The sequence below is a fragment of the Psittacula echo genome (assembly GCF_963264785.1).
Source record: "Psittacula echo genome assembly, chromosome: 3".
Lineage (NCBI taxonomy): Eukaryota > Metazoa > Chordata > Aves > Psittaciformes > Psittacidae > Psittacula > Psittacula echo.
Window position 1 is genome coordinate 22,051,282 of NC_137736.1, and position 27,391 is coordinate 22,078,672.

Sequence of the window (27,391 nt, forward strand, 5' to 3'; positions counted from 1 at the left end):
ATAAAACAGCAGAAAACAGGCCTGAATCTGAGCTAAAATTCAGAAGGATTTGGAACCAGGGTGCTGATGGGCTCCCCCCAAGATGACAGATACCAGAGTGTGCTGCTCACACTTTTTTGGGGTGCTTAGGTTTGGTGGCTGGGGCTTAGCCAGCTCTCCCCCTGCCCCCAACATGCCTTTCTGTTTATTACTCCTGCAGTAATTGGGAGGCATGTGTGGATGAATTAAACATAGCAGGACAGATGAGAAAACTCTCCCTCTTAGCTGGCTGAATGAGCAAATTTAACTGAGCCTGTTACCCACTGAGTATCATGCCGACATGCCAGGGTCCGGTTTCCTTTGAGCTCGCCCTTTCATGCGGAGTCCCTCCGTGCCCCCTGCCTTGCTCCGCACAATATCAAACAGCTGGAGTTTTTGTGGCCCCAACGAGGAGCCTTTGCATTTGACGACAGCAGCAGTGGGAATTTCGCCTGGGATCAGAAATGGATGGGGCCGATCCGGGCAAGCTGGTAGCTGAGGATCAGGGGGCTCTGGCACATCCTGAGGGGAACAGGTCCTCCCCGCAGCCACAGGCTGCGCCTGGTCAATGTCCATGGTAAACTCTTCCTTATGGCTGAGGGAGTGGGGCTAAAGAAGGGGGGATTTGGCTTTCACACTACTCCTAGCTTCAGCCAGGCCAGTGGTGCCCGGAAGTCATTCTGGTGGGTAGTTTGAAATAAATGAGCGCCAGCCTAGAGCCACCATCCCCAGTACAGTATTAAGGCAACCGCCTTTGGCAGGACAGCCACTGTCTTGTCTGGGGATGCCAAGGGGATGCCAAGGCTGCATCAAACATCCTGCTTTGTCTCAAGGCATTTCTTCCAGCATTAACAATGGGAGCAGGTGGGAAGAGAAGTGCCCTGTGTTTCCCCTACCCCCAGGGGTAAACAGGGAATGTAATCCTGCAGGGCTGCAGTCTTATTTTTTTTCTCCCCTAGTGTTAAACAAGCCCCAGGGCACATCTTTGCACAAGGTAGCTCCAATTCTGCTCCCTCACCACTTTCTTCCCACCTCTGTAAGCCCCAAACTAGCCAGGGCTAATTCAATTCCTGCTTTAATTTAGGACAGTTTACGACTGCTCTAAATTAGGAAACCACTGTTTTTCAGGCAAGGCAGGTGCTAGAGGTCTTAGCACTTCTAAAAATCAGGCCACTTAGTGAGGTGTCTACATATGGATTTAGCACCTGAGGACTGGGTTACCGAGCAGCATAAGGAAAAGCTTGTAATCTGGGAAGCAGTTATTTAAAAGATAATTAGACAGCAAAGTTAACATTGTGGAGGAAGGAAGTTTGTGTTCAACCTGATAAGCCTACCCATTCAAACGCAAGTTGAAGAGCCATCAATACCTATTCCCCTGGAACTCAAATAACCCTGTGGAAAGACAGGTTTTGACATTTTCAGTATCCTTGTCATAAACCAAGGAAGTAGGAAACCCAACTCCAAATATAAAAAGACCAAATCCTTCAAATCATCCTTATGTGTGAGAAGTGGGTAATTCAAGAACACAGGCCCCTCCTACATTGCCACTAAGCAGCAATAACGCTGGAAACTGATGATGACATGAGGATAAACTTTAACTCTTTCACCTTCTCTGACTGAAGGACTTCAGATTTAAAAACTACAGATCATATTCACAAGCTATACTTTGCACGGCATAGATGTGAGAAACCTATCCCAGTCTTTCAGTGACACAGGTTTGTTCCAAAGAAACAAAGCCCTTTATTGAAAGGCTTTGAAAGATGGAGTATATCCTGCACCCCTGGGTAAATTCATGTTTTGGGGCATATATTCATCCTTTGATGTGGTAGGAAGCAGTGAGCAGGAGCTGGTTTGGTTTAATCCCAGAGGGTGGTGTCATTTCTTTTAGTGAAAATTTGCACCTGAGACGCATTCCCTGAAAGCAAGAACCTGCCAGGAGGGATGGCTGGAGGAAAAGATCTTTGCCTTCTTGTCTCGGTTTTCTCCATGTCACCTCCAGAGAAGCTGCACACCTCATGGTTTAGGAAAAGGAGTCAGTCATCTTCTTTGCAACTAGCTGAAGTCACACATAGACTGACCTCCATGGAAAGGGACTGTCACCATTTAGCAAAAAATTAGCCCCTGTGCTTAGGGGGAAACTGCGATTTGAAAGAACTATTTGGATGCACGCATCTTATTTAACCTGGATGCATGCAAAGTTCTGCCTTTTACATGGTCATTTCTCTTCCTCCTTCACTCCTTCCCTGCCTTCACTTTTGCTTCAGGTGTCTTGATGTCCTGATCCAGATGGTTGAACTTCAGCCACACAACTGGGGAAGCTGAAGCATGTGATCACAGGATGTGCCTAATCCCACCCAGCAGCTCACATATGAGGAGAAGGACCCGGGGGCACTGGTGGATGAGAGATTGGATATGAGCTGGCAGTGTGCACTTGCAGCCCTGAAGGCCAACCGTATCCTGGGCTGCATCAAAAGGAGCGTGACCAGCAGGTCGAAGGAGGTGATCCTGCCCCTCTACTCTGCTCTCGTGAGACCTCACCTGCAGTACTGCGTTCAGCGCTGGAGTCCCCAGCACAGGAAAGACGTGGACCTGTTGGAGTCCAGAGAAAGGCCACAGAAATTATCAGAGGGATGGAGCACCTCTCCTGTGAGAACAGCTGAGAGAGCTGGGATTGTTCAGCCTGGAGAAGAGAAAGCTCCGGAGAGACCTTGTTGCGGCCTTTCAGTTATTGAAAGGGGCCTATAGGAAAGATGGGGAGAGACCTTTTAGCAGGGCCTGTTCAACAGGATGAGAGTAACGGTTTTAAACTAAAAGAGAGGAGATTCCAACTGGATGTGAAGAAAAAACTCTTTACAGTGAGTGTGGTGAAATACTGGCACAGGCTGCCCAGAGAGGTGGTGGGTGCACCACCCCTGGAGACATTCAAGGCCAGGCTGGATGTGGTTCTGGGCAACCTGATCTAGTTGGAGATGCTGCTCATTGCAGGGGGTTGGAGTAGATGACTTTGGAAGTCCCTTCCAGCTCAGACTATCCAATGACTCTTTATGGTTGCTCCTGCATCCTTCCAGCAGGTGCCTGGCGCTGCAGGGACGGGTGCACAGAAAACGCGTCGCTCCCTGGGAAGCTTCACAGGTGGCGAGAGCGATTTCTACACAACTTCCCGGGCTTGGTCCTTCCCGGGAAGATCTCCCAGGAGGTCTGCCACAGTGTGATGTTTATCAGCAACCCATTTCATTACAACTAACGGCTGCCCGAGGCCCCACCACTGCCCGGTTTCACAGCCAGGATGAGGCAGAGATGGCCGCCGGTACAGGAGACTCGGGGGGTTCCGTGAGCCGCTGCTCGTGGCTGGGGTGACCACTTCAGCCATGAAGGCTGGCGGCTGCCACCGCCGGGCCCGGGGTGTGTGGGGGGGCACGTCCCCCGGCCCCGGTTCCCTACAGCGGCAGAGCCACCTCCGGGCGCCCAGGCCAAACTTTCCGTCCCAACTTTCCCGCTTCCGCCTGCCGGGGAAGCATGGCGGGCGGCGGGGAGACGCCCCGGCCGCCTCCTCCGGGGGTACGCACCCGCCAAATGATGCCGGCCAGTGCTCGGGGGTGCGCAGGGGGCGGACAGAGAATACGGCTCTGCCGCTGCCAGGCTTTTGGGGAAGGGGTTTTATTTTGCGCTTTCTCCCTCCTCTGGCTCCTCCTCTTCTTCCCTCCTCCTCAGGGGGAGGGGAGGAGGGAGGCTCTGGGGCAAGAGTAGCCGGAGCAGGGAATTGTTTGGGAGTTCAGTCATCCAAAAGCCGTCTCCCGTATGGAGGGTCTGGCTTCCCGCATCCCGGCGCCTCTTCCCTCCTCCTCCTCCTCCCGCCGCGCCTGAGCTCAGCGCGGCCCCCCATCCCCAGCGGCAACCCGCAGAACAAGCACAACCACCACCCCAAACCAACGTCCCCCCCTTTCCCCTACCCCAAAACCAGGCTTTCCCCCTCTCTTTTCCTCTCTTTTATTATTTTTTTTCTCTGTGTGTGTGTGTGCTGAATTCCCCGCAGATCCGGCCTGGAAGTTCCCAGCTCCTGGAGTTAAGCCTCTTTGTTGCTTCCCTTCGTTTGGGGCATCTTTGTGTTATCCCCCGCCTGCTCCGTTGGAGACCGCGGTGAGTGAACCGAAGGGGGCCCGGGGCTCGGAGGATGGCTGTGGCGGGCGGCGGGGCGCAGGGCTTTCTCCCCTTCTTCAGCCGGCGGCGGCAGTGGCCAATCTTTGTGTCAAGAGTTTGGGAAGTTGGTGTGGGGATGCGGGGAAGCGGGTCTGCGCCGGGACGCGGGAGACTGACAAGGGAGTAGGGAAGACACGCTGGTCCCCACCAGCATGGGGCTTGTTTTGGCTCAGGCAGGTGAGATGTGGGGGGGCTCGGTTGTTTCCTCCAGCTTTTCCTTCTCGGTCGGCGTTAATGGAGGGCCCAGTGCGTACATACAGTCCGCGGTTGCCTGAAACTTGCCTGAAAGCTTGGTCCAGGATGTGACCCCATCCTCATTGCCAGCTAGTTGAGGAGGGATGGAGCGCAGTGGACGGGGAGAGAGAAAAGTTGTGCAAAATAAGCCCCAGATTCATCCTCCGTTGCTCCAGCTCTTGTCAAAAGCTGATGGGAATTTGCAGACAAGATCCAGCTCTTGGAGATGCAAAGGCATTTGGGTTTGTGCCCTGCTGCTGCCTCAAAGAAAAGCGGGAGTGGGTAATCTGCGAGTAGAAATCTTGTCGTCTTCTTATGCAGCCGTAAAGTTTTTAACCCTGCCACGATGAGGAGCGATTTGGGTCGGGGGAAGTAATGTTCTGCTCGGTGGTGGGATGCTGTAGGATTTGTGCATGCCTGCCTCGCTGTTTGAATGCGACTTTGGCAGGTCCTCTGCATAGTGACTGTAAATAGAAAATGTGTTGTGGAGGAAGTGGGATGCTGAATTTGCAGCAGTGTCTGAATGAGACCTTTTAAAGTGTTCTAAAGATATTGATACTTTGAAAAATAATAGTAGACTTGAACCAATACCCCTGGTTGGCAAAAGGTATTTAATACAAGTGTTGTATCTTTCGGCGCTTCCCTGACTAATTCTGATACCCCAAGTGTTATTTCACTGGCATTGTGCTATAGGCAGTTCAGGTCTATTAAAGAGAGGGTTTTGTCCTTGTTTGTTTTAAAGAAACTCTCTTGACCTCCCTGCAGCGTTATGCAAGTGGGATAACAGGAATTCACACACACACACTCTGCACCCGCATGTAATTCCCAGCATGTCTGAAATTGATTGGTTTTCTTGGTGCCCAGTTCTCTTACTTTCTACATAGGTACCGTGGTGTCCTTTTGACACGTTCACTTGCAATCTGCCATTAAAAGTTTCTTTTCCCATGGGCTAGAAAACTGCTGTGGAAAATATCAGAAGAGTGTGGGTGTTTTGTAAGTTGGGTTTTATCTTAGTTTTCTTTTCTTTTGAAACTGACTGTCTCAGTGTGCATACTTTTAGAGGAGGGTTCTTGCATATTTATGGATATATACATACATGCAGATACTTTTATTCAGCGGGCTAAATATTGAGGTTTATGGCTCAGGGAACGGTTTCAGCAGAAACACTGGGTTTGCAGTGAAGATTTGCTCTGTTTATTGAAGTGACCTAAAGAAATGAAGGTGAAATAACTGCCCATGCTAATAGGAGTCATCTTGGGATCTTCTGAAGTAAATAGCACAATTAGGGAGAGCTGTGAGCTCCCTGCTGGGCGCATGATATTCTCTGACAAGAAATAAATGGAGTTTTGTTCCATGTACTTTTCTTAACCCGCCCCTTCAGATACAATTAGAGGGACTCATCCTGTATGTGCAATGGAGACAAGGTCCCAGAAGGTGTTTGCTGTGAGGGTTGAAGTCAGATACAGTGCAGTTCTCCCTGCTGATGTCGTTCCTATTGAGGAAAATGAGGCAGGTTCATCGGAAACGTGCACAAGGGTCCTGTACAGATTTGAAAAGCGAGTTCTGTTTTCTTCCTATCTCATACACGCAGAAACACCTACAGAATCTTTCTTTGAGAGATATTCCAGAACAAGCAGTTGAATCCACACATTTCTCTGCTTGGTGCAAAGAAGCATTACAGGTGAATTCATGTGCTACAGACTGGCATGTCTTATGGGTGCTTTGTAACCCTACAGTCTGGAAAATACAGCTTTTCTGTACCTTGTCCTGACATGATACAGAAGCACAGAGTGAGATGTTCTTAAAGATTGCAAAGTGAAGGCCATTACCTGGTGTTTGCAGAGGTCTGTCCAGTCCTGTGGGTGTGAGATCCCAGCTTGGAGTTTTGCTCCATTGAAGGACAGGTGCCTGATTCCCTCACTCCTTGAAATCCTGCTCTGTTCTCAAAACTAACAGCACAGATCCCTCCGAACCTTCAGTACCAAACTGGCAGCCCCTGCAGTGCTTTCAGGATGCTGGTATAGCTCCTTCCACCTGACCAGGTCTGACAGAGTTGGCCCTTTGGGAGCCAGCTGAAGTTTCCTGCCGAGCAAGGAGCAGGCAGAAAAGACACTCTTCAGGTGGAGACATGGTTGGATGGGGAGGTGTTTGAGCTGTGTCCTCAGCCAATGCAGGCCCTTTGTGAGCTTAAACAATTTCCTCTGCAGCCCTGTGCCTTGGTTTTCCCATGAAGAAAATGGGGCTAAACCCTGTGCAAAGGTAGGGTTTAGCCCCATTTCCCAGGCGAAAGCAGGCTGTCTCCCAAAACTCCTCCTTGTGAGCCTTACAAAGTAGAGGAGCAGTGGCAGGGAAGAGCCCTTTGGGGACCACGTCAGTTGTTTGAGCGCAGGTTGGCCTGTGGGTGGGTTTTCAGATACCTCAGGTTCAGTTAGGCTCGGTTTAGTTACCCAGCCTGCAAGAGGTTACAACAGCAGTAGCCAGTGCAGCTCCAGGTTAACAGAAGTTTATTTGGCAGTAAATAAAGGTGGCTTGTTTGTTTTAATGCCTAATGCTGAGTGCCTCAGAGGTATGAGGCATGATTCCTTGGACTTCTTTAATTTGCAGAGGTGTGTTCGTGCTGCTGGCATGTTACGGACCAAGGCTTGCAAATCTCTTGGTTTAAACTGTTGCTTCCCTGGCTAAAAACTTTGCAGTGCAAAGTCTCCAGTTAGGATGGGATATCCCGCAAGGAAAAACCTCTCTTGCAAAATCTTCAGAGACTTCCTGTTTCTGGTTAGACTGAAAACATCCTGAGGGAAAAACCTGCTGCAGTGTATTTTGGTGCTCCTGTGGTCAGTCTCGGTTTAAGAGGTTGTTACGTATTCCAGTTCCTAGGCCACAAGAACAATTTAAGGTGAATAATGACTAAATAAATTGCAGGTCTTTAGGTGGAACAGGGGTGAATATCGTCCAGTTTTCTAAATGTGCTTTGGGCAATTATTCAACAAAAGGTATCACAAGCACTTTTTTTTTTTATTTCCTGGTGTTCGGTTTAGTTCCTCTTGGCCCCGAATCATACGACATTGTTCCTGGCGCTTTGTTGGCTGAACATATAGCACTTGGAGCCGGTTTTCTGGAGGGAATGCTTGCAGGATGGGAAGCTTTCAAAATTTGCTTCATATGCGTATTTGCACATAAGAGATTTTTAAAATACTCTCCACAGGAGTGTGTGCTCCAGCAACACAGCTGTATGAGCATCTGTGGGAAGCTGAGACACGGGGAGCATGGATGCAGTGGGAGCAAATCAGCTGAAGTGCTTAGAGAGGTACTTGTTGCAGGGAGGAAAAACACTCAATGTTTTGAAAAACAATGACAGTCCCAAAGGTGCCACAGGCAGTGCAGGGTTTTCTACATAAATAGGGATGAACAGATCCCTGCCCTGAGGATGTTGCATGCTCCTTTTATTAAAATGGCCTCTCTTCTTCCCTGCAAAAGGACAAATGGGATGGGAGGCTCAGCTGTGCCTGATGGGGTTGTTAGCAGAGCACCTGGCACAGTGCAGACAGGGTGCCTGAGAGGGCTCTCAGGGCTGCTCTTGTGTGTTGTAGGAGCTCTTGAGCATGACGCAGTGCCAATTTATTTTGGCTCTGGTGGGATTGATGGAGGGAACTGTGCTTCAGGGAGCGTGTGGGACGTGCTCAAGCTTCTTTGCCCTCCTCATGGGCACTGTGCCAGCACAGAGGTGAGAGCCAAACTTTACCCTTGCTTTCTACTCCACTGCTCTGCGGTGGCTGCTGCCCTGTGGCCGAAACCCATCCTTGAGCTCCCCTAAGATGTGAGAATTGTGACTGCACCTTGTGTCCATGCAGCGTGTTGGAGGCTTGCTGGGCAAAGTCCAAACCACACCACAGCATGTTGCCCCTATGAAAACCCACTGTTGTCAAGTTCACAGAGGTTTTGGGCTGTGGCATCTCTATATAAGTCTGTGAAAGCCAGATGGTGTTTTGGAAACCGGTCATTTTTCATTAACTTCTATGCCTGGTGCAGGCAGTAAGTCTTTCACCCTGAGCCCTGTGGCAATGCCATTTTGGCTGTCTAAGGTCCACTCTGGCAAAGAGATTAGCCAGCAGGTCGTACTCTTATGCAGAGACACAGTCCTAAGGCTCTGCCAAATGCAAGGATGTGTTCACTGATTGCAGTGTCAGCGAGTCTGAACAAGCTTGCGGGTCTAAAGACTGTGCGTCAGGACCTTCTGCTGTTCTTTAAATCATTAGAGTGAAGAGGAAAAGGGTGTAAAGAACCCTGTCAGAATTGTGTTGTCAGCTTTCAAACACTGAAATAATGTTGCTTTTTATTTTTCTTTAACTAACAGAAGGACAGGGTTAGCAGAGCCCTGTGAATCAGTGTGTTGAGCTTAGTGTGGTTAGTAAAGCTTGTGGTGATATTTGAGAAATAAACCTCAAATGTGTATATGCTGGCCTAGAATATAGCATTTATATGCAAAACATGGCTTCCTCCAATAACGTCACTGTAACTTATCCTGGTACTTTTAGGTAGAGCTGTTACCTCGCTTAGTGATGCCAGTGCTTTAGGGCAGAAGCCTGGGAAGTGAAGAGAGCTGGGTTTGGTTTTCTAGATTGCAGATTTCCCCCCAAGTTGGGGCAAGTTGTTCTTTGCCTCCACTCTCCACCTGCAAAACATGTAAGTGGCACTTCCCTGCCTCCTTGTGGTGTTGAGGATAGGTCTGATGGAGATTAGGAGAGACCATAGGTTTGCTGGCCCTTGAAAAACCTCTTAGATGAAGGCCACAGTGGATTTCAGCAGGGCATTGGCAGCCCACTGGGAGGCTCTGCAGTTGCCTCTGGGGGCATCTACCCCTGCATGCTGGGTGGATGTGGGCTCTGTAAGGGCTGTGTGATGCTTTGGTTTGGAGGGTAGGCTGGGTGTGAGGCTGTAGAGAAGCCCCTCTCTGAGCGTGACCCTTAGGGAGTCTCCTGTAGGTAGTAGCACTGCAACTGCACCGAATTTATGGCTCCAGCCAGTGAAGGTACAGAGAGGCCATTGTAATCCTCTGTACTGTACAGTGTACATCTCAACAGGCAAAGTGGCTCCTGGGTTGCTTTCGCCCCCTCCTCTCCATCCCTTCACGTCTACTTTATGAAGTTCCTCCCCTTAAATTGCAAATTTGGCGTTATCTTCAAAGAAGCTCTTTGGTGCCAAGCTTTTAAAGGTAGGGAGGAGGCGAGAGCAAAAACATCAAATCCATTTACAGCCCAGTTGCCAGAGAAAATGTTTTTTAAAACAAAATCTGAAACCTTAGTGTTTGAGATCCAAAGCTGAGATTGAATACAAGTATGGACCTTGTCCCTAGAGAGTCACAGTGCTGGGAATACACTGGCAGAGACCATGCAGCAAGGATTCTTGTGCATGCACGCACACAAATAGACAATTATTTGGAAGCCAGTAGTGTTCTGGATGGTGAATAATAATTTACTTCATCTAGTGCCTTCTGTCCCAAATTGCTCCTTGAGCTGTAGCTGACGTGGAGAGCATTCTCGTTGCTCTGCTTTATTGCAGTCCCATATGGGGCAGGAAGGTAGTGCTTGATTGCGTGTTACTCAGCTGTGGGTGGTAAAAAGGACTATCTGGCCCTGCTTCTTTAGAGCCTACCCCTGTCATTGAGAGATTCCTTTGGGCCCCCTGAATGGTGATGGGAATGTGATTTTTATTCCCCCCCGCCAGGAGAAAGCTGCTTGTTTAACAAATCCAAGCAGTGTCAGATTGAAGGAGTAGGTTTGAGACCTGGCGTCAAGTGATGCTTTCAGAAACATGCTGGGTGGGATATTTCACAAACACCTGGAGCAACTTTAATGATGTGGTGGAAAGTCAATGAGACTTGTGCATTGAGAGCTCAGGCAGCTCTCCCCTTGCTTTTAAGTACAAGGTCGTGCTTGGTGGGTTTGTGAGACTCTCACTAGTGTAACAGCTGCCCAAATTAGTCTCGAGTGGAGGAGGACACTTTATCTCAAAAGTGGCTATCAGGTACATCTTGCCTTGCAAGTAGTTGAAGTGCATCTGCTAAAACAGAGCCATCTGGGCAGATGGAGAACAAGGTGGTCCAATTATCCAGCTGTAATGAAGTCTGAATCCAGTGAGGAGCACTCCGTCACTGGCTCCTCCTTGCACCTTGCATCATGGCCGGTTAGACCACAGCAGAGCTGTGGGACCCTGGCAGGAGGAGGGCTTGACATCCACTAGCTTTTGAGTCCCTGTGGGGACTTCCCTACCCCTTAGCTGGCCAAGCAGGGTATCTGGCTTGTAGCTGTCAGCTGCCTTGGGAGCTGGAGGCTTGTAGGGTGAGACAGGGCTATGAGAATCTGCAGTGTGGAGGTCTCTCCAGAGAGGCATACCAGCTGCTCTGGATGTGTCAGTCATCACTGTTCCATCATGCTGATGTTGTTCTTGAGGTGTCTGAGGCTGGCCTGAAGAGAAAAGGTCTTTGCTTCCCAGCAGGAGAGCAGCAGAGCTCCTGGTTGCATGCCAGCTTGCGCCTGAACACTTCTGTAATGCTGTAGAGAGAGAGCCCAAGGTAGCACGAGAGCTAGTTGCTTTTGAGAACCCTTCTGCTCTGGGTGCCTGAGCTGCTGTGAATGCTGCAAGAGTAGTTTAGCACATTGACACCCCAGCTCCAGGTCCTGCCCAGCCAGCAGAGAAGGAGAAGGTCTTGGGATCAAGGTCAACTATGCTTGGTGGCCACACAGGCCATTATCTCAATGATAGATACTGAGAAAGGGAGGTTAATACCAAAGTATGGAGCTGAAGCTGCTGCAGCCTGAGTATGTGTTTGCTGACCCTACTCCCCTCTTGACGGGGAGGTGAGTAGCTAGTTTGAGGGAGCTACTTTAGGGAAGAGCAGTGTGGTGTACATGGCTACAGCAAGACAAGCCAGCCTGTGTCTAATAGGACAGGCATTGATCTGCGAGAAGTACTGCCTTGGCAGTACAAGCTGTGGGATCCTGCTTATTGCATCATGAAGCTTGTTGTCTTTTGGGGCAGCAGGGTTCAACTATTTACATCATGTAGCAAGTTAGGAACATGCTTGCCAAGTGTACAGTTGTCCAGTTTTCCTCATGATTGCCTGGACTGTAGATTTGGGCTGGAGGGAAAAGGAGCACAAAGGAAATAACATCCAGAGCAAATTGGCAAGCCGTGTTTATCCTTGATGCCTGACCTGCACTCTACCCTATAATCTGTTTCCCTTGGGATGGCTTTGGACATCCCTAGCCTCTGAGCCACTTCAAAGGCCACCTTTACAAAAATCCCTCAAACTAGTGACCAAGCAAACAAGCAAAGATTTCAGCAGCCACAAAAATGTGAGCATAACCCAGATTTTGCACAGCTCCAGCATTGAAGATAAGTGGAGGTTTCTTGGCTCTCCGGATGAAGGCTGAAGAAAGGCCTGTCATGCCATCTTCCCCCATCGTCTTATTCCAAAACCTAAATTATTATTTGTATTACAGATGTGTCTACAAATTTTAACCTAGGCTGGGACCTGGCTGTGTTAAACACCATGCAAACTTGTAATGGGGGATGGCTCCTACAGCCCCAAAGAGCACATAGAAGTCTGAGCATGAATAAGGGCTCATGTGCCTTGCAGAGACTCAGCAGGCCAGGACTGGGGCTTAGAATAGACCCTGTATTGCTTGACACCCCATCCCATGCTCCATCCTCCTCCTTGCCCTGCTCTTCAGAAGAGGTCAAAATTGAATGTTGCTATGGCTTGACTGGGAGTTGTGTGCCTCAGAGCTGAGAGTTGTCTATAGCAGAGTCTTGTCTTCCATAGCTCTTGGCTCACATCAGCCAATAACGAGTGATGTGGCTTCATGTGCTCCAGTAAGTGGTTGCCCAAATGGGGCAGTTGGCACTGCAGATGTTGGTGACATCGTGCAGCAGTGGCATGCCTTGTGCTGGGGCAGGCAGCCAGCCTTGCAGAGCTGAAGCTCCTGCCTGTCCTCAGAAGGCAAGTAAGCAGGAGGTCTGTGGGGCACCGGGGAGTGGCAGGTGGAAAGCAAGAGCCCATGGCTGAAGGGGAAGGAAAGGAGCCAGTTATCACTTTAATTCTGTCTTGTCAGCTAGTTTTCAGTTGCGGCATTGTACTTTGAAAGATAGCTGGGAGAGCAGAGAAGAAGGGTAATAAAGGTGTTTTGCTTGCAGCGTGCAATCTCAAGTAAAAGGATCTCATTACATAAATATTGTGTGCCTTCTTTCTTGAGGGGTCTGGGACTGTGCCCCTGTTCTGGAGGCACTGGCTTTCAGTTCACAAGCCAAGGATAAACCCTACCAGATGGTTCTAAGGCCAAGTCCATGGTTTGCACTGTGGCCAGGTGCAAGAGGAGCCGCTGTTCACATCTCCATGGTCAGCGTACCTTACACTGTAGGGAGGTACAGGAAGAGAGATAATGAGCAGCAGGGTTACAAAGAGCTGCTCTTCGTGATTGCTGCAGGACATGTTGAGCATGTGGCTGAATAGCCAAATGCTAACCTGACACCAGAAGGCACAGGTAGCCCAGGATGGAGCAGCTGTGTGGACACCCATGGCAGAACATGAGCCAGACCGGGCTTGATGACGTAACTGAGAACTGTCTCTCCAAGGGGATAGGATTGCTTCAGTGAAACCTGGGCAGGTTCCTTCACCTCTCCTTTTTTTGTCTGACATACAGCAGGTTTTGGGGAGCAGGAGGGGATGCATAAGCGTCCTCTTCTGGCACCTGTTTGTTTGCAAAAAGCTGTGGACAAACTCTCCTGGGGGGCTGCTTGTGACTATGCCCTGATGCTGTCTGAATTAACAGCCTGAACTTCAGTTGGAGACTTTTTGCTTAGAGGAATGCTTTGAAGCATATCGTTTTTAATGGCACTGCATTGCTGGGGGCTCCTTGTGGCTGGATTGAAGAGATGACTTTTTGCTTTGCTCTGCAGGGAGAAGAGCCTATCTGAAGCATGACTCCTTCATTTTGCGAGGGGCTTTGATCTGCCCTCTGCAAGCTAAATAATTTAACTACAGAAGAGATCTTAGATGAGGTGTTTGGGCCCTTACAGTTCATCCCTGGCTCAGTCAGTGCCTTGGGAGTGGGAGAGTGGTGGGAGATGCCAGACAGCTGCAGAGTTACAGCTTTTCCTTCTCTGTTGGTCCCAGGTCATCCCTTGTATGTGAAACACTGAAAGGAAGCACCAACATAGCTGTTGCCTCCATGTCTGTCCAGCTGAATTAGGCAGGGTGTGGAATGGAGGAGGTGTCAAAAATGGGTTTGTACCACCCATCCCTCCTCGTGCTTAGTGAAAACAATCTCTTCCTTTCTCCTGGCACACATACATGCTTCTCGGTTTTACCAGGGAGGCTCTTCTATTTTCTCAGACCCCACAATGAGGAGGGAAAAGGGGATTACAGCTGAGGCTGCCAGCGTGCCCCTGTTCCCTGCAGTGTGCTGCCTCCCAAAGGATGCAGGGGCTGCTGCCAGGCCCCCACAACCCCCTTCCTCCCTATTTTCTGTCTTTAATTTCCCCTCCTCTGCCTGAGGTCCCTGTGCTGCCAGCAACAGTTGCCGGGGCTGAGACAGGCTTGTTGGGCCATATCCTGGATGCCCCTGCCCTTACTTGTTTTGGGGAAGGCTGATAAGGAACAACTAGAGGTGCATCCCCAGGCACTGGAGAGGTGCTCCTAGCCCTCGCTGACCCCCCGAGGCAAGTGCAGGGCGCTGGCGTGTTGGAGCGGGTTCAGGGAGCCCTTGCCCGGGCAAGGTGGCTGCCTGCGGTTGCAGGCAGGGCTGCTGACTCCCCAGAGGTTATTCTGGAGAAGTACCATCCTTGAAAGGAGATCCATGTCTCTCCTGCCTTTCATTCCCCTTGGCTGATGGATTGGGGCTTGAGGGTTCAAAGGTAGTATTTCCAAATCTCCATCAACGTTTCTGATCTCACAGTATTTTGCAAACTGGGAGGGTTTTGTGTCATCCTGTCTGCTTACAGGCAGCCAGAGAAGCTGCTCAGTGAGGCTGGCAGACATGGCATGCTCTGAGGTGCCAGCATCTGCAAGGGGCATGTAGGCACCAGGCCAAAAAGCCTCCGTGAGCTCTTAATGAGCCACAGATCAACAGCTTAGTCTGGGAGCCTCCTGCCTTGAGCTTCTAGAGCTTTCTGACAAAGAAATGTATAAGTAAAAGCTGGTGGTAGATAAGGGTTAGGAAGGAAGACCCTAAAATAAAGATCCTTAGAAAGGCACTTCTGGGGTGAACCTCAAGAGATTGCCTTGGCAAGAGGCTCCTCCTGTGTTTTTTCTGAAGGTCTGCTCAACTAGTTGGGGGCTGCAAAAACATACTCATTTTCCATGTAGTGCTTTTGTAGTTGGTAGCTAAGACCAGTGGAGGTTTATTTGTGGCTTTTACAAAAGGGGCTCTCTAGAGGCTTTGCTGAGGTACACAGCCCTGGAGGCTGTGACGGATGTGTTCCCCTCTTGCACAGGGAAGTACGCTCCTGACAGATGTTTGTTATCGGCAAAGCAGAGGAGCAGACAAACTTCAGCTGGCAAGAAATGCAAAGGGAAATTATCCTTGTTTCCCTGTTGGGCTTGCAGAGGGAATTCTGGAAGCTGCTTTCTGTCCCACTGTTACAGTTTATATGTATATAGCTTATCTCTTTCACGAGGGACTGTTAAATCCTGTGGCTTGTTGTGGATGTGACTATATGAGAACAGCTTGCTTTACCCATGCCAGGGCAGAGTGTGCTAGCTGCACAACTGGATTTAAAATCATGGAGCAGCGTTTCTTCAAAACTGAAAAGTACTTTCATCCTGAAAGTTTTATTTTCCAAATTAAGGAATGGTCAATGATTTCTCTATTGGTAATTCTGAGATTGTATTTCCCTTACACAGTTGAGTTTTCCCAGTTGCTGCAGGGAAGGGGAAGTCCTTATTCCTTTCCAACTTCCAATATTGCATTTGTGGTCTGCAGCAAGTGATGGTATTTAACATAATTTGGAGGGTAGGTACTGACTGAACTGGTCTACAGATGACTTTGCACTGAATAGTGAAAGTTTTTCTAGGGGTATTTACTGCTACAGGACAGTCACAGACTTCCCTTCTCAAAGAAAGCGTTGACAGTCTCTGTAAGCAATTAGAGATAAATGTCCCTGAGGCAGGCAATGTCTTTTTATTGTGGTTTTGTAGAGTACCTAATACTGAGGTCTTAAAGGAGTCTCTGGAAAATAAGAGAATTGAATACTCCTTCTGTTCCTTTACTGGAGAGTAACGTGAGGATCTTTGGAAGATTCAAAGAGTTTTAAGTATTTTTTTTATACTGGTAGACAAGTGAGCAAAGGGCAGAGGTTTGCTCTGTTCTCCCAGAGCACCGCTGGGTGAGGCTTTGGAGAGGGTGATCTGATCTTTTCTGTGAAACACCATCCGACACCTCTCCAGCAAAGGTGATTTTGCATTAAAAAGGCTTTCTGAATTGATAAAGCGATTCACAGCATCAAAACATCTTAGTCCTTTGCAACAGAGGAAGAAGTAGACTTCTTGGCTTCGATTACTGCTGGGGCTTTTCAGAATTTCTTGGGCTGAACAGTATGCATCAGTAGATGGAGAGTAGATTCACTTCTGTTCTGCTTCTCCTGTTGTCACACTCTGAGGCCCAGGGGCTGATGTCCCTGTTTTTTCCTGGCCTCTTTACTGCTTACAGCTTTCTCCAAAAATGGCTGAATGTATAAAACAAGGACTGGGTTTGGGGGCTGAGGTTTTCTTTTCTTTCTCTTCTCGTATTCTATTACAGACACTGACCACAGTTATGTATTTGTTTTTCTCCCTTGCTTCCAAATGCAGTCATGTAACAATAGACTGGAAAAAAAGTACTGGAAGCGATTTGGTCATGAATTTGTTTCCTTTTTTGGGCTGCAAGGAGCGGGTTAGCATTTGGGTGAGGGGGCTGGGAGCTCTAAGCCATCTCTTCCAAGGCTGAAGGGTGTTTTAATGGGCATCATTCTGGTAAAATGAGTAGTACTGGAGAAAGGCAGCCTTCTGGGGCAAGCACTTCCATTGCTCCATGTGCAGAGCCTCATGCTTGGGGCCTTTTTTCTCAGCTGGCCCTAAGATGTTACTTGCTATTTACGTAATAGTAGTCTTGTGCAGACACTGCTAAACAGGCTTTGTCTGCCACTGGCAGGCAGGGAGAGGCTACAAGAGAAATGCTGCCTCCCGTATCAGGCTTCTTCAGAAGTGGGTGACTGTTTGCTTTCCTTAACAGATTGCTAATAGAAGGTGGTGGGTGGTGTTGTCTTGTTTATTTTATGTATAGTGATTTTGAATGTTGTCCACAGCTGTAGAAACTGATTGGTTTTCTACACTGAGTTGACCAGGATGGAGACATGCAAGCTGATGAGACACAAGGGATGGTCTGCAAAAGAGGAAAACCAGTTAGAGTACCAGTTGGCTGTGCCATCTCTCTCCTGAGGAGCAGAAAAAAGATGTATTTTGCAGATAGGGGTGAGAGATATGTTTTCAGTATCTGGATCTTTGGGTCTGGGGAGATGCTGTCACCATTTACAAGGAAAATGAAACGTCATCGGGTGGTACCAAAATGAGTGTATGATTGCTGCACTGATCAGGAGATTAGTTGTTAAATTCTCAAACAGTACAGACAGTGAAATCTTGACATTTTCTTGATGTTTCAATGGATTTGGTACTTATGGAACAGAAGGCCAAAGCAAGTGGAACTTAGGCATACTAGAGAGAGAATACCGTTTGTTAAAGGCTAGACCAGTAGGTGAAGTTCTCAAATTGCAGATTTCCTTACAGTCTTTATCTCTTTATGGCTTTGCCAAAAAATTTTCAACCAAATGTGTTTAAAAATATAACAGTAATGAGATACTTAAAAATGGAGTTAGTCTCTCTCTGTCTTTGACATGCTGCAGAGCACCAGCTGTGGCACAAGTGAGCCGTGGGGAATCAAAATGGCATACTCCTGCAGCCAGAGTCATATGCTGGGGAGCCAAACTCTGGAGGGAAGCACTCCCCTGTGGCAGGTCACAGGGATGCTGGAGGGGTGACCCCTTGGCCATCCTCTAGGGCAGCAGGTTCAGCCTGCCCAGCTCTTTAGGGCTCCCCAGGTCTCCTCAGATCCCAGAGCCCCCCAGCCACTTGTCCTCAGGGCAGCGAGACCCAATTTTGTGTGTGCTGCTGGGAGGCCTTAAACTGTCTCTGACACCCCCGATGGGGAAATGCTGGAATGAGGAGGAGGGGAAACCAAGGGCTTTTGTACTGAGGGAACAGAAAACATCCTCTTCTTGTCCCTGAGTTCAGCTATTGCAGACTCTCCAAATTGGGCTGGTTTTTTGTTTTGCTTTTAAATGCTTCTTTAGCCAATGTGATTTTTATGTTTTGGCTGGAGGGTGTCTCTTTGGGAGACAGACCCAGTCTGGGACTCTTCATTTGGCCCATCCAGCTTATCCACAGAACAGTCACAAGCCATCTCCTCTGGGCTCATTTTATCTAGCATTTGCAGTGGCCTTTGTGTTTGGTATTGAAGGCGGAAAGGCCAGTGAGGGCAGCTGTGCTGTGTCCTCCAGCCCTCTGCCAACAGGGGCTCAGTGTGGGCTGGGGGATGCTGGGAGGCTACAGCTGTGAGAATGCTGAGAAATGTATGTGGGGATTGGCAGAAAACTGTTTTGAGGAAGAAGATGCCTCTTCTGATGATGGGGTAGCAGATAGTGGACTAGAAGGGTAAAACAAGTTAGGTTTGCTCCTAGGTAGAGAGGATTGTGTGGAGAAGTCTTGTCTCCTCTGGGCCTATTCGTTTCAGCATCAAGATGTCACAAGAGAAAATTCTCCTTCCCGCATTGTTTCATTTTTCCACCAATGGTAGCTAATCAAGATTCAATTTTAATGACTTCCCTTTACTCTCTCTGCTTCCTCTCCCCCTGCCCCGCACATGCCTCTTTTTTTATATAATTTTTTTTAATGCATTTCTTTTTGGCAGGAGTTGAAAAGCAAGAAGCGTTTGGACCAAGATGAAACCAGTGGAGGAACATGTTGGGCAGTGCAGTGCTTTGTTCTGAGTTCAGGGGGAGAAGAGGGGGAAGCGAGGGGGGACAGGATGTCATTTTCCAGATGGGGACCCTGCCAAAGATATTCTTGCTTTGGAAAGCAAAGAGCGATTTTTGAGGCTGTACCAGGTTTAACCCTGTATTGTCCCATTTCTGCCGTGCAGGGAAACATCAAAGTCCTGAACCTAAAATGGGACTGTGTTCTGTTACATGGTGCGGGTGACCTGAGTGGTCTCAAGCCAAAGTCTGCTGTTGTGACTAAACAATTAATTTATAAATTTAATAAATTGATGAAAGTCCAGGATTAGTGTTGGAAACTGTAATGAGTGGATGGGAAATCTGTGCTTGCTCATCAGTGAGGGTCCAGTACTACTGTGGTTGTCGTTGGAAAAACAAAATTAGCTTGTTTCTTTACAGAGGGTCAGGACCACTGTGCTTTTTCCTGCCCTGCCAGAAGTACCTGGTGGGACTTAGAATGCTGCTGAACTGTGCTTCAGCTCTTCCCATCAGGGGGCAGGGAGTAATGTTGCCTTGTGATGCACAAGATGCTTGGTAAACACCTTGTCCTTTGACCAAAGGAGCCGTGCACTGCTGGGGCTGGGCAATAGCAAGCCCCAGCCCCAGGTAGCTAGTGGTTATGCCGGGGAACCACTGGGAGGTCACAGCACTGGTTCCTCCTCTCTGTTTTGAGCCAGTCACTTGTGCAAGACAGCTGTGTTGTTGGAGGGTATGGGGGCTGGAAAACCTTTGTAGGCATGCACTGCTGTATTTGTGACTGCCTTTGGCCATAAATACTGCATGATGTGTAGGCTGCTGATTTAATTGCTGCAGGTCTGTTGCACAGTAGCAGACTGATGGTGAGGATACAGGAGGTGAGCAGAAAAGGAAAAGTTAAAGCAACTCTCTCTTCATTAAGACGTTTTCCGGGTTGTAAATACTTGGAGCACTTATGTCAGGACTCCAGAGGAGGTGATGTATCTATTTCCTGATTAAAAATCCCCCGAGGGTTTTGGTCTGAGCTGGGCTGTTGCTATGAACATCCAGTTTCTTCAGTCTGGATAGGGTTCTCCTGGGAAGACCACCTTCTTGTCTCAGAGGAGAGATTTTATGCATACAATCCCTTTGTAAACTCAGGCAGAGTCACTATTCAACACAACTAAGCCTGCAAGCCCCTTGTTCATGGGGACCAGCAGTATCTCTAGCCCTCCAGTCTCTCACAGTCCCTTTTCTGTAGCCAGGGGGAAAACAGCTTTCTTAACCCCCCTACGAATCTCCTGAATATAACCACAATCTTCAGATCCAAAGAAGGTGTCGATAACTTTGCGCTAGAGACCACAAACTTTTTCTCACCAGCATCTTTGGCTGCAGCATGTGAATTTTTGATCAGTTGCACAAAGTGCAGCTGGCTGCAAACATGCCAAGGGGTGGGTATAGCAGCACTGCTGTGGATGTTGGTGGCCAGTGACTAACAGAGAAGTGATGCATCCAGTGCAGGCCTTGAAACATGCCTTCAGTCTTGCATGCCTCTTTCTAGACAGCTGAGAGAGGTCTGGTCTGTAGGAAATGAATATAGCACCACTCTGGTGTCACCCATTGGGTTGGCATGGGGAAAAATAGCAGCATGCGGACAGAAGATCCGTGTGCAGGATTGCCTGTGGTGGGTTTTGGCTTTATTTTCTGACATGTGCAATCTTGAATGCTTTCCCATGGAGGTCAGTAGAGCTGACTGGAAACTTCATATGCACAACTTGCTGCACAGCATGTCTGAACTTGCATATATTTCACCCCTTTCCTTGGGCCCTTTAAGTTTTCCATGAACCCTTTTCAGCAGTCTCGTGAATCGTGGGTGGGAAGCACTGATTGATGGATAGGCACGTGGGTGGGAAGCAGAAGACCAATGTTTCTCTTCACTTGCTCAGTGCCACCAAGCATCCCTGGTTTCAGGGCTGGGATCAGCTGACTTGACCTTAAAGCCTGTGGTGTGTTTGGCCTGGGTGTCTGACTCCTTGTAAGCACAGTAACTACCACCACAGACTTCTAGGTAAAGTGGGACTAAAAATAAATTCATGATTATTGCTTGTTATCTTTCTTGGAAGACTCCTTTCAGCCTGGAATTTGGCTTCATTTCACTTTGCCCAGGTGATTGCATCTGTACGCGTGTGGTGCAGAAAGGTGCCTGTTGAAGCCATGCAGACACAGTACCCACACCTACCCAGGTCTGGAAACCCTGTGACAGATTGAAAATGTTTTGAAGGTGTGAATTACTCATTGTTCATCTAACCTGGTGATGGGTCTTCCTGGCTTCACTAGTGCCTGCTGATGGCCTCAGCTGGCCTGTGACAGCTGATCATGGGGCGTTTCCAAATGGCACCACATTGACTCTGATGCTTCTCCTCTCTTTCCTTAGTTCTTGGCAACTGCACGTTTGAATGTTTGCTTGACAAACACCTTACCTGAGTCTCTGACAACAAAAAGTTTAGTCTGACAAACCCCACTGAGTTCTCCTGTTCTCTGTTGTCAATAATCTCTTGGTTGCTGTCTCCCTTAACCACAATATTTTGTGTGTGATGCAAATTCATATTTTTAACCCTTGCTGCTATCAGCCTGCCCCTCCCTGCTTGGTTCAGTTACTGAGGCTGTATCCCCAGGATGCTGACATCTGTATTTTATGAATCCAGAAATCCTGGGGCTACCAGGAAGCAGTACAGATAATAACACTGCATACCTGTGTAGCACCTTTTATCTGAGAATCTGAAATTGTCTGACTCATGTTCATCTGGTTACTGCTTGTACCAGCTGGGGTTTGCTATTCCTGTTTTTGCAACTTGGGAAGCCGAGACGCAAGGTAGGGGTATATTTTTTCCAATGGATGTAGAAACAATTCCAGAAATGTGGTGTCATAACCTCCATGCCCATGAGTTTCTATGCCTCTTTGTCTTGCAATACCTAATTTGCCCTCAAAAGGAAAGAGATCAGTAGGTTGGTTGGTTATGAGCAATGCTTCATTTGCAGTGATCCATGGCTTTCTTTGTCCCAGGAACAAAAAGGCAATTGCCTTTTCCTCCAAAAGATTTCTCCAAGGTAAGTTTCCTTCCTTGGTTGCAATTCAGGGTCCATAATATAGTTCACAGGAAGAGCATACCCAAATACTGTCTCTTCTTGTCAGTTTGGTGGTGTGGAGCAAGGCTGAACAAGTGTTCATAGTGGGCTAGGAGAGGGGAAAGATCTTGCTGTTTTTCAGGGGTGGTAACAGACTGGTGAAAGCATGTCTGCAGGTGGTTGTTGGGTGATCAGCCTGGACTGTCAATCTCTCCAGCTGTTGGCCTGTTTTGGATGAGGCCCAGGAGCAGGTAGGACACTGCTGCTTTTCTTGCTGCCTCCAAACCCAGCTGAGGACCTTCCAAGAAAACCTAGGCTGGTTTATGGGTTTTCATGGAAACCACAGGCAAACCACATCAAATTACTGGATTCTGCCCCAAACCAGGCGAAGTGTATGGGCTTCTGTTTTGTTTCACTTGAAGGCAACTGGGAGAGGAGGAAGATGAAGGAAAACCTGTGTGGATCCAGCACTGACATAAGGCTATAAGGGAGCTGTTCTTAAAGTCTGCGAGGTGCCATTCTCATGGTTAGACCAGACTGATGAAGGGAGAATAATACCTGAGCTGATAGCCTCTGAAAGTTTGGGTGTAAGGGAAGGGATATTTTGTCTGAAACCCTTCCAGAAAGGGACAGTTGGGGGTGTTAAAAAAACAAAATATAAAAATGTGGAGGAGGAGGTTTAGTGTGAATTGAATGCGTGCCCTCAATGTATGTAACCTCAGCCAAGGTGATGGGGAAGTTAGGTCAGGTTTTCTTGCACTGTGGACCATAGAGCACAGTGTGTGTGGGGAAGAAGAAACCCTGAGAGAGAAAGGGGGAGAATTGCAAGCCCCAAGATGCAAAAGTGTGTATATTGTTCATGTGTTTGCATCAGAACACACTAATTTTGCCTGGGAGGGATGGCAAACGTGTGCAAAACCAGCCCTATCCAGCTTGCTAGGAGAAGCGTGATGTGGAGTAGCTCAGGAGATGTTGCTGTAGCCCTATCTCTCCCCTCCACCTCCACGCAGGGCACAAGATCAGCACCCATATGTACAGACCTCCCTGCAGGCATGTGCCAGAGCTTTGTAACAGAGCCACGCTCTCCCTTTGAGGCCAGGACACCCCTGGTTCCCCACGCTACCCCCCTTCTCCCCTTCCCCTTTCTCCCATGTGCTTTTATTCCTTTTGCAAACAGCGTATGCCAAATCCGACTTCACAGCTGGCTCTGCTCCACGTGTTTGTTTTCTATGGCTGTGCAGCGCTCGCCAGCTCTGCTTGCGCCATGGCTCAGAGTTGGAGGCAGCGGGGGGAGAGCAGGGCTGGTAGGGAGAGAAACAGGAGCAGGCTGCTGCTTGCCAAGCCCTTATTTGTTTAAAGCTTTAAGCCTGTTTGAGAGAGCCTTTTTGGAGTGAGGGGTAAGTGGCAGGGGCGGGATGCGGGGGAAAGGAGAAAGTAAACTGTGTGTCAAGGAAAGCAAACTTTGCAGCTGGAATTGCTGCTGGTGCTTATTGTGTGAAAGGCCTGGGGAGGTGTCTCCGGCTCTGTGCTCGTGCTCTCAACAAGGGTGTGAGTGTCAATGGGCAGGAATGAAAAGCAGGGAGGCAGTGAAGGGTCCGTGCCGTGCGCCATCAGTGCAGGCATTGCTGCCTGGCAGGCACGGACTGCGGCTCTCAGCAGCGTGGCCAGGGCACAGGCAGGTGAGTCCCCTTTCCTAGTTTCTGTGGCACCAGCATTTTGCCATCGTTCTGTTGTGGTTCATCCCCTTGCTCAGAGGGAGAAACCAGGTGCTGGCTGTGCAGGGTGATGTGAGGTCTTGCTTCATCTCCTGCCCGTGTTTGGGTTGCTGGCCTCAACTGGGCCATCATTTTTAGAGAAGCATATTTATTGCTTGGATGATAAAATATCATCATGCAGATAACATGCAGACACAATATTAAAAAAATCAAAGAAACATGACCGTCTCTTCTTCATCTCTGGGGCAGGGGAAATCTCTCACCTACCCAAGACCCTGTTGTGTGTCCCCCATCATTTCACCCACCCCAAGACCCTGCTGCAGTGTGTCCCCCATCACTTTTCCCTTTCAGGTGGGCCCTGTGGGGTTTTGGAGCAGCATGATGACTGCTGGTCACAGCACAAGTGAGGGCCGTTGCTCTGTGGCTCAGCCCATCTGGGTTCTGGCCCCCACACCCCACCTAGGCATTTGGCACCAGTCAGAGCATTTTCTATGGGCAGTCATTTCTGTCCCTTTGTTTTGCTGGCCTCGAGCTTCCTCTTGTGTTTTTTGGAGTAGTGACATGTCTTCCAGGGGAAATCTGTCCCAGCAGAGAGTTCTAGTCTTTTGACCTGCTCACATACCCAAAATTATTATTGTTAGTGAAAAGCATTTAAATGACAGCTATGGAAAGTAAAAAACTCCCATTTATTCCCTAATTCATAAAAGAGAAAAAAATCCCCAACTTTCAAATACCGTCTTCAAAGGACACGAAAAATGGGCTTGTGCTCTTTTGCATCCCAGCAACAAGCCGTTGCTGAAAGGAGTGCAAACTGGAAGGCAGTTTCTCTTTATGGTGGTGATGGGGATGTCTCTAAAGCCAACCATGTGGGGATTAAACTTCGTATTGACGTTACCATCGAGTACTTTGTCCTGTCTCTTTTGTATGCTCTTCTGGATTTTGATGTCAGCTGTGTTAAACTAGCCTTGTGCTTGTAATGCAGTTTCTGGGCCTGCTCCCATTGAAGTCATGGCAAAGATCAGGCTGAGTTTGGAGGCGGCAGAATCAAGTCCTCTGTTATAATTTTAGCAGGTATTTCTGCTCGGCCACTGCTTGTATTTAATATAAGCTTGGTTAGTTCTATACCGTAGCTGCTATAGGCACCCTTGCTCTTCAGATACATACTGGAAGAGGGCTTAAAAGCTAATAAAGTTACCCAAGTCTTTGCTGTGCTCCAACAGGAAAATTTCCCCATTGCAACTTCCCCCAAGGAAGGCTTAAGTGTCACTGGCAGTTTCTGTGGGCTTTTCTGGTTTGGGTTTTTTTTGTTTCTGTATTTGTTTCACTCTATTATTGTCCCTAATTGGACATGGACAAGATTTTTCTATTGTTCCTAGACAAAGATGGCTTTGTGGTTTTTGGTTGCTGGTTTGGGGTTTTTTGGGGAGGAGTGAGGGGGGTTGTTTGGGGCTTTTTGGAACTCAAAGGTAGGTTCATGTTTAAGCATGTAAATAACTAGGCTGCTGTCAAAAAGCACCTGTATTTGTGTTTCTCTGGCCTGTGATGCTCTGTGAACAAGAGCATCTGAGACCTGGTTAGGAGGTGGCCATAGCCTCCAGACACAGCAAAACACTCCCTGCTGCCCAGGCACTACTGCAGCACTTCATGCAGGTGCAGACCAGTGGTGGTTGTCTGGTATACACTCCTCTGTGGTTTATATCATAGGCATCCTGTTTTCAGAGGGAGGAGTGTTTCATCTGGGGGTTACTAGCATGAATGGACTCTGTGATATTTATTGTCTGTCTTGTGCAGGCCTGACCCCGTCATGTGACAGAAACAATAAAATTGAGATTGATCTCTTCAGTGTAGCTCCGTGTCACACCTTTTCCATGATTCGTGGTCCTCCTTCCCTGGAGCCCATTACTGATCACTGGTACAGCTGCAGAGAGGCCACAGAGTAGGATCAGGTACCCTAGGATGTGAGATTTATGGCGTTGTTGTCACATCAGTAGTGAAATGATCATTTTGGTAGACATGGTGGTGTCCTGTGGTTGGGGGGTGAGGGTTGGCTGGGTGCATGTGCTCCCCAAGAGCTGCTGCGTGAAGCAGTGTAGAGCAGAGCTGAGTGAAAGCAGCTTTGGAGGAAAGCATCCTGCTCTCCCTGTGGAAAAATGCTGTTTCACTGGACCAGAGCACACTATGGAAGTGCATTTGTTGGCTAAACTTTTGGAACAGGATGGAGTTTCTGGTGAGAGCAGGAGTGGTTCTCCTGCTATCATGAGTATCCCACACCTAAACAAAGTGAAAGAGTTGCAGCTGAGGAGGGACATTTGCTTGAGATGTGGTGGTCCCAAGTAACAACCCCTGCTCTGAGAAAGGCAAGGCAAAGCCATGGCATTGCCTGCTCCTTGCCTGCCCAGCCCCTGGAGCAGTGGGGACAAATGCAGCGTAAGGAAATTGGCCAAAGTTCCAACTCCCCCATTTCTCCTTCTTTCTTGACCCTCTCACCTCAATTTAATTTTCCTTCCTTTTCCTGTCTGTCACCTTTATCACCAGCTTTCCTTTACTATCTTGGAAGGCTTTTGCACAGCATCACTTTCCCTGTGCCTGCTGAGTCTGCCTCCTCTCTGACCTCTCCCTAACCCAAGAACTGATCAGAGCCTCAACCTCAGACTTCAAGACTTGGGTTTTTTTTTTTAGTTTGGAAAGGATGAGAAGGGAAAAACAAAAGCAGTGCCCTGATTAATGTAAACTAGCCACAGGCGTATCTGCGCCAGCGTGATGACAGCTCCTGGTGAGAACTGCCCATCCCTCCCAGCGCTCTCCTCCACTGCAGTTGCTGACAGGGGTGAACAACCTGACACCCAGCTCACACTGGTGAGGGATTCGGCATGGTTGGGCCCAGACCAAAGCCAGCAGCATTGCTCAGTGCTCACTGCCCCTCCTGTGTGTCCCCCAGTGCAGCCCTCCCCTCAGCTTTCCTTGCCCAGGTGCGTGCTTTTCCCCATTCCCAGCTCCTTGTTACAAGCTTTGCCTCCTCGCAACAGGAAAAGGCCTAGGTAGATAAACTGTTACTGTTTGTATAAAGCATCCTAAAAGGAGTAACCCTTCTAGCCAGGGGTGTGAAGTCTGTAGGACATGGGATGGATTTCACTCTCTGAAAGATTAGCATCTGGCCGGCAGCTCTGACTTCATTGACACTGATCACTGGCTTTAGTTGTGATCTGAATGTTAAAGCAGGTATAATTTTCATAGGCAAGAGATAGGATGCTTCAGGCAAGTAATGCAGTGCAGTAAATCCCCTGTTTTTAAGACTGAAGATCTGTTTTCACACCACACCTGTGTCAGTGGGTGACCCCTTTCCTCCTGCTTCCTCTGAAGTGATTCTCACTGTGAAGATGCAATGTTGTCCCTCTGCAAAGCCTCAGATAAGCCAGACTTTCTTGCTGCACCCTGAGCTGAGTTTGTAGCGGGCATGGAACAAACTGAAAACGCTCCAGAGTGGTTAACTGATCTCCTCAAGTATGTGGCTACATTGATGTGGTTTTCCGAGGGGATCCTGATGCTTTCTCCTGATGCCAACTTTGGAGGAGCAGGTTGAGCTGCATCCCTCTGTACACTTGGCTAGGGACTCACAGGACCTTGACAGCAGTAATTCTGCTGACTTTCTGACATTTGATGTTCAGGCCCTCAGAGGCACCCTCAATAAGTGCTGCAGATGTGCACTCCCTCTGAAAGTCCTCAGCTCTTTAAATTAGGTCGTTAACTGGAGAGTCTGCAGGTGAACCAAGGATGAGACGGATGGGGAATGTGGAGGAAAAGCTGGTCTAAAGCTGTGCCAGCTCTCCCGGCTTGGGACTGAAGCTGGACGGAAAGGTTTTGACCAGAGAGGCATCCTGCTGCGGGGCCACTTTCCCTCATCGCGCGCTTGGGAGAAGGAGCCAGAGAGCAGCCAGCAGCTTGGGGCTTGTTGCAGCAACAACATCTGTTTCCTAGGTGCACTTTGTTTCTGAAGAGGCTGTGCAGCACGCTCCATCTGCGCCCTGCTCTCTCTTTTCTTTCTTTCCACCGCTTGTGCCGCGTTC

The 27,391-nt window shown here is 48.7% G+C and overlaps 1 protein-coding gene across 1 annotated transcript in view; it reads left to right on the forward strand.

Annotated features, from left to right (window-relative positions):
- Window positions 1–3,386: 3,386 nt before the first annotated feature.
- Window positions 3,387–27,391, forward strand: part of BOC (BOC cell adhesion associated, oncogene regulated) — a gene marked incomplete at both ends in the record, with an annotated part of 54,236 nt that continues 30,231 nt past the window's right edge. The window contains 2 exons of the mRNA XM_080613497.1: window positions 3,387–3,576; window positions 4,052–4,338. Coding sequence (XP_080469623.1) covers window positions 3,387–3,576; window positions 4,052–4,338 — 477 coding nt within the window. The remainder of the gene's footprint in view (window positions 3,577–4,051; window positions 4,339–27,391) is intronic.